Raw genomic sequence first — 7,513 nt, forward strand, 5'->3', positions numbered from 1 at the left:
TATATATACAGTATCTCACAAAAGTGAGTACACCCCTCACATTTTAGTAAATATTTCATTATATCTTTTAACACTGAAGAAATTACACTTTGCTACAATGTAAAGTATTAAGTGTACAGCTTGTATAACAGTGTAAATGTGCAGTCTCCTCAAAATAACTCACAGCTATTAATGTCTAAACCACTGGCAACAAGAGTCAGTACACCCCTATGTTAAATTCCCATAGAGGCAGGCAGGTTTTTATTTTTAAGGCCAGTTATTTCATGGATCCAGGATACTATGCATCCTGATAAAGTTCCCTTGGCCTTTGGAATTAAAATAGCCCCTCCCCCCCACATCATCACATCCCCTTCACCATACCTAGAGATTGGCATGGTTTTATGTCGGTTAGCCTAATAGCTGGTTTGATTTGCATTGAGAGACGATTTTATGGAAAGTACCCCCATGCCAATCTTTAGGTATGGTGAAGGGTATGTGATGATGTGGGGGGCTATTTTAATTCCAAAGGCCAAGGGAACTTTATCAGGATACATACAGTGGGGAGAACAAGTATTTGATACACTGCCGATTTTGCAGGTTTTCCTACATACAAAGCATGTAGAAGTCTGTAATTTTTATCATAGGTACTCTTCAACTGTGAGAGACGGAATCTAAAACAAAAATCCAGAAAATCACATTGTATGATTTTTAAATAATTAATTTGCATTTTATTGCATGACATAAGTATTTGATCACCTACCAACCAGTAAGAATTCCGGCTCTCACAGACCTGTTAGTTTTTCTTTAAGAAGCCCTCCTGTTCTCCACTCATTACCTGTATTAACTGCACCTGTTTGAACTTGTTACCTGTATAAAAGACACCTGTCCACACACTCAATCAAACAGACTCCAACCTCTCCACAATGGCCAAGACCAGAGAGCTGTGTAAGGACATCAGGGATAAAATTGTAGACCTGCACAAGGCTGGGATGGGCTACAGGACAATAGGCAAGCAGCTTGGTGAGAAGGCAACAACTGTTGGCGCAATTATTAGAAAATGGAAGAAGTTCAAGATGACGGTCAATCTCCCTCGGTCTGGGGCTCCATACAAGATCTCACCTCACCTAGAACTACATGGCAGGACCTGGTCAATGGCCTGAAGAGAGCTGGGACCACAGTCTCAAAGAAAACCATTAGTAATACACTACGCCATCATGGATTAAAATCCTGCAGCACACGCAAGGTCCCCCTGCTCAAGCCAGCGCATGTCCAGGCCCATTTGAAGTTTGCCAATGACCATCTGGATGATCCAGAGGAGGAATGGGAGAAGGTCATGTGGTCTGATGAGACAAAAATAGAGCTTTTTTGTCTAAACTCCACTCACTGTGTTTGGAGGAAGAAGAAGGATGAGTACAACCCCAAGAACACCATCCCAACCGTGAAGCATGGAGGTGGAAACATCATTCTTTGAGGATGCTTTTCTACAAAGGGGACAGGACGACTACACCGTATTGAGGGGAGGATGGATGGGGCCATGTATCGCGAGATCTTGCCCAACAACCTCCTTCCCTCAGTAAGAGCATTGAAGATGGGTCGTGGCTGGGTCTTCCAGCATGAAAACGACCCGAAACACACAGCCAGGGCAACTAAGGAGTGGCTCCGTAAGAAGCATCTCAAGGTCCTGGAGTGGCCTAGCCAGTCTCCAGACCTGAACCCAATAGAAAATCTTTGGAGGGAGCTGAAAGCTCGATTGCCCAGCGACAGCCCCGAAACCTGAAGGATCTGGAGATGGTCTGTGGGCCAAAATCCCTGCTGCAGTGTGTGCAAACCTGGTCAAGAACTACAGGAAACATACGATCTCTGTAATTGCAAACAAAGGTTTCTGTACCAAATATTAAGTTCTGCTTTTCTGATGTATCAAATACTTATGTCATGCAATAAAATGCAAATTAATTACTTACAAATCATACAATGTGATTTTTCTGGATTTTTGTTTTAGATTCCGTCTCTCACAGTTGAAGAGTAACCATGATAAAAATTACAGACCTCTACATTCTTTGAGTGGGACAACCTGCAAAATCGGCAGTGTATCAAATACTTGTTCTCCCCACTGTAGTATCCTGGATCCATGAAATAACTGGCCTTTAAAAATAAATATCTGCCTGCCTCTATGGGAATTTAACATAGGGGTGTACTCACTTTTGTTGCCAGTGGTTTAATATTTTGAGGGGACAGCACATTTACACTGTTATACAAGATGTACACTTAATACTTTACATTGTAGCAAAGTGAAATTTCTTCAGTGTTGTCCCATTAAAAGATAATTAAATATTTACTAAAATGTGAGGGGTGTACTCACTTTTGTGAGATACTATATATAAATATATCTCTCACTGGATTATAATTAGTGATGCATTCATGTGTTCAACCTCTTTTGGATAGCCACTAACACACATCAGTGACTGTGAAATAAATCACTCCAACTAGCATCGGTTTGTTTTAACACCTATTTATTACCACCATAATATGAGAAATTTGGAAAATACAAAGATCAGTTTATTTATACGTCTGAAAATCTCGAGGAATAAGAAAAATATAAAATAAAACAAATATGAGGTTATATTGTGTATCACAAATATTGAGAAAGGGACAGATTACACGTTCAGATCTACAGAGAGCAGGAGACACAGAGACCCTTAACATGCAGAGTCTAACCTTCACTATAATGTCAAGTCCTACTGTTGTGACAAGTCTAAAGCCTATCTGTGGAGAGAGAGAGAGAGAGAGAGAGAGAGAGAGAGAGAGAGAGAGGTGTGTGATGACTGATACAAGGATACAGTGAACTATTGAATAGAGGAGGAGATGGTAAACCATCCCCCCCGTGTGGCTGCCATTAGAATAGAAGTTGCCTTGGAAAACAGAGAAGCCCTTCCTGATTTTTTATTGCAAATCAGATCCCTGTAAAATAGAAACCACTGATAACCATGTTGACAATATTAAATGCGTTTTTACTCTGAATTTGATCATTTTGTAAGTGGTAAAGAGAAGAGATGCTCACCCATGAATTAAATGCGTAAAAAAAATAGACACCATATCCACAATGATAATCAATATTCCTAAGCAACCAAAAACAATTCTTGTTTGTTGAGTAACAAGTGTTTTGAAAGATCAGAGCTCACACATCCACGCAAACCGACCAACAGAGCGCCATCCACTCCCAGTGCAGGTTACAGAGGTGAAGAGGTGGTTTGAAAAGGTAGAGCGAGCCGTCTGGCCGCAGAGCGAGCCGGGAGCTGGGCTGTCGAGTGACGGACTGGGCTGGAGGGGAGGAGGGGGGGGTTCAGGTGGGGCCGAGGCCTCAGGACTAGCTTTAATAGCACCCTGCTGTGGAAGTTGCAGCTCCCCTTAAGCAGACTAGCCCCTCGGCCACGTCCCGCTGCTTCAGCTCCGTTTGCCACACTGACCACGGTGACGCTCGTTGGAGTGTGTGTGCGCATGGGCGTCTGATCTGCAAAACCTTTTACATGCACACAAAAAAACGGTACCCTAAAAACATTTGGTGAAGACAAAAAAAAACAACCTATGAGAGACCAGACTTTAACATATTTCTATCTCTTCATAATCAGGATTACTCTAAAGTCTACTGAGAAGCTGGGCAGGCAGGGGAGGGAGAGTGCCAGGGATGGGTGCAGGTCGGTGGGTGGGTGGGTGGGTGGGGTAGAATAAGGGAGCGAGGGTAGGGACAGGTCAAGAAAAACAGGACAGAGGTGAAACATTAGGGAGGCCGTCTAAGCGCGCTCTCCACGGATGCGGCGTGCCAGCTGGATGTCTTTGGGCATGATGGTGACACGCTTGGCATGGATGGCACACAGGTTGGTGTCCTCGAATAGACCCACCAGGTACGCCTCGCTGGCCTCCTGCAGACAGAGGGAGGGACAGCACATATTAGCAGGAGAAGTGGACCTGATGTAGCTTTATCAATATATCTCACACACACACACACACACACACACACACACACACACACACACACACACACACACACACACACACACACACACACACACACACACACACCTGCAGGGCTCCAATGGCGGCGCTCTGGAAGCGCAGGTCGGTCTTGAAGTCCTGAGCGATCTCCCTCACCAGGCGCTGGAAGGGCAGCTTGCGGATCAGCAGCTCGGTGGACTTCTGGTACCGACGGATCTCTCTCAGAGCCACGGTGCCGGGCCTGAAACACACGACAAAGCTCTTACCTGCAACAAGCTCAAAGAGATCTATCCTCCGAACAAATAATGCCTCTGTGTGACACTTAGTTCTGTCATTTATAAAAAAAATAAAAAAAATGCCCCCATAGTTGTTAACTCTGATCATCAGTACAGTTGACCCTCTGGTTAACAACGTGCAGCCTACTGAGGGATGTGATTGTATCATTAAGTTGTAATGCTGCCAGTGTAAAAGCGTGTCAATTTGTGCAGCCAAGAGGCTTTAGTAAACAAAAGTGACAAAACATATATTCACATATACGATTTTTTGAACTCCAAGCAAACAACGAAGGTAAAGCATGTGGTCTCCAACAGGACTCTTCGGTGCCTTCAGGTGCACTTGTTCAACTAATGGTGCATTCAATTGTGCCACTTAAAAAAAAAAAGAAAAAACTCTGAGAAACAGTTGATAAATGTGTTTGGTTGAATGTCTGCTCATTCACAGTAAGTTTGATGAAGTTTTTATGAGATTTATCTGTTTGCCTGGCGCAAAAAGAAAACAACACACATTAGCATCAGTATCGACATTGGCCAAAAATTGAATTGAAAATTCTACACATCGGTATCGGTTGAGAAATTTGCAATCGGTGCATCCCTAATACAGATGGTTTCAATTATGTTATGATTTGTCAAAGAAATGGCTCTTTGTAAAGAAATCCAGGTGTTACCTGTAACGATGGGGCTTCTTGACGCCTCCAGTAGAGGGGGCACTCTTGCGAGCAGCCTTGGTGGCCAGCTGCTTACGAGGAGCCTTTCCTCCAGTGGACTTACGAGCAGTCTGCTTGGTACGAGCCATTACGATGAAGAGTCACCTGAAGGGAATATAAATAATGTATCAGCGTGCCTTGCCACCAGGGTTCTAAATTAGCACCGTTTACCAGCCAAATGCTGGTGAAATATGCAAGTGGCTGGTAGATTTGCTTCACTCACCAGCCAAAAAACCCAATGGTAATCTATTGAATGGCTGGTAATATTTGAACATTCATTAGCCATTTGGCTGGTAGACGAAAATGTTAATTTTGAAGCCTGCTTGCCACGTTTAAGAGCTGCTGTCCTGTACATGCTGTTGACAATAATAATGTTATTGTTAAATACACTGGTCGTTTATTCATACATTTCTACTCTGTTCATTGTGGGGTTTAAATATCAGTGTTATCATGGGCCCTCTGGACAAATGTTCCTTCTAAGCCGACAGGGAAAATGTATATTTAACCTGAACACATATGTTCTGAGCCCTGAAACTGACAAAAGCAGTAAAAGATTATCAAAAATATGAGTCAAAAATATAACGGAATACTGAATCAATCCTAATACTGTGTCAGCAACGTTTTAGTGATGCATGATGTTGAATGTAGATTTAGAGAATTTTGTTTATTATTATCACTATTTCACACAAACATTTGCATAAGTATCATCTCATTTTTTTTTTTTTTTGTGGACTCAACATGACAAGACTTTTATTTTCCCACATCTAGTTCAAAGTCAGTCATATTGGGCCGCTTGGGAAAACTTTTCCCCCCGGTTTGGCAGCTGCACAGACACAACGTCCTGAGCCAATCCAGACACACTCATCACTCTGAAATACACCAATCCGCCGTGTCTGTGTCGCATTTCAGGACCAATGACGATTCACTCTGCTGCGTTTTAGGGCGGGACGAGCAGCCTCAACTCCGCCTCATTCCGCAAGATTATGGCCGCAGACCCAATTTATGAACCTACCAAAATACAGGCAACGAGCGAGACGTAAACTTTGATATTTTTCCTCAAAAACAAACAACGTGTGCGCACAAGACCACCAACAACACGTAGGAGACGAGTGTAGCTACCAAATAAGCGGCGAGCCGTGTGAAGCGATGGTATATTAAAGCGAAACCGCGAAGTAGAAATCGGATATGAAAGTGGAGCAGCTCTTTCGGCAGTGGAAGTACTGAGCCGTTTCTCTCTCTGCCGGAGCATCGCGGCGGCTGCTTTTTCTCCTCTCTACAGCGGCGAAATAACACGCTATTTCAGCACAAAAACAACTTTATCTGTCCCATTTTCTTAACAAAACGATGACTAGTATTCTATAATTTAAAAAATATGACAGAAATTTAACTTACCAAGGGTGAATTCAGCGCTTTTTCTCCGCAAGGATACAAGTGAGTTGTGGTTGTCTGGCAGTGTCAGATATTTACTATCACTCACACAATGGAAGCAGAGAGAGCAGGAGCAAAATGGCGGCCGTGTCAATCATCTGTCTCCCACAATGCAACTGCCAACATTTGTAAACATTGTAACTTCATTTCCTCAACTGAAACTTTTAGTTCCAAACGTTGTTAGTTTTGAACACAATGCGACAGCGCCGTAATAACGGAACATAAAATATATTATGTAATTATTTTATGTTAGGCTTAACGGTTTTTTTAACTATTGAATTTTTTTCACCCATTTATTGCACAATACAAATTACAGAACAGAAAGGGGAACACAAATTAATGTTAAGAAATCAGGCACAAGATATGAGCATATGCTCTATTTTGAATTGATAGTTACCTATTTTTTACTTGCCTCATTTTTCTGTACGGGGTTGTAATAAAAGGAGAATGTGTCTCTTTTTTAATATTGTTGCTTATTGAACTAAATTACTTACATTATTACTTGCCTTTTTTGAATTAAATTTAGTTTAAATAATGTATTATATGCTACTTTTAAAAAAAAGGAATCTAGTACAGTAGGATTCATTAATACATATGTGCTAACATCTATTTTAATGATCTACGGATCCCAGTTTGTTGCTTGGAAGTAGTGTTCAGGGTCTGCTGTCATGTACATATATCAGAATAAATAACTGATTTAAGATACAATGAACAAGTTAGTGTAGAAAAGTAGTCACAAAATCTAAGGCTATACTTTGTAGAGATGAAGACTGGATCTCTGTATCCACATCATTACTTGAATTACTGGTTGTATTCCTCAATATCACAAGTTCTGAGCAGTAGTGGAATGTAACTAAGTACATTTACTCAAGTACTGTACTTAAGTACAAATGTTGAGGTACTTGAGTCTTTTCTTTTCATGCCACTTTCTCCATCTACTCGGCTACATTTCAGAGAGAAATATTGTACTTTTTACTCCACTTCATCTGTTCCAGCTTTAGTTACTAGTTACTTTACACATTCAGATTCCTGCACACACAACACATGTAGTTTATAAAATCTGATGTTTGATTCTAAAGTAAACTAGCCAACAATATAACAGCCTACAAGTCCAGCTGAGATGATGAGACCATT

At 41.6% G+C, this 7,513-nt stretch overlaps 1 protein-coding gene across 1 annotated transcript; it reads right to left on the reverse strand.

Moving 5' to 3' along the window:
* Positions 1-2,472: 2,472 nt before the first annotated feature.
* On the reverse strand, positions 2,473-6,499 carry h3f3c (H3 histone, family 3C). The gene is made up of 4 exons (XM_039777392.1): positions 6,344-6,499; positions 4,913-5,056; positions 4,057-4,210; positions 2,473-3,896 (listed from the first exon to the last, which is right to left on the reverse strand). The coding sequence occupies exons 2-4, from the start codon at positions 5,038-5,040 to the stop codon at positions 3,768-3,770; spliced, it is 411 nt and encodes a 136-aa protein (XP_039633326.1). The 5' UTR covers positions 5,041-5,056; positions 6,344-6,499; the 3' UTR covers positions 2,473-3,767.
* Positions 6,500-7,513: the final 1,014 nt, after the last annotated feature.

The sequence above is a fragment of the Perca fluviatilis genome, chromosome 16 (genome assembly GCF_010015445.1).
Source record: "Perca fluviatilis chromosome 16, GENO_Pfluv_1.0, whole genome shotgun sequence".
Lineage (NCBI taxonomy): Eukaryota > Metazoa > Chordata > Actinopteri > Perciformes > Percidae > Perca > Perca fluviatilis.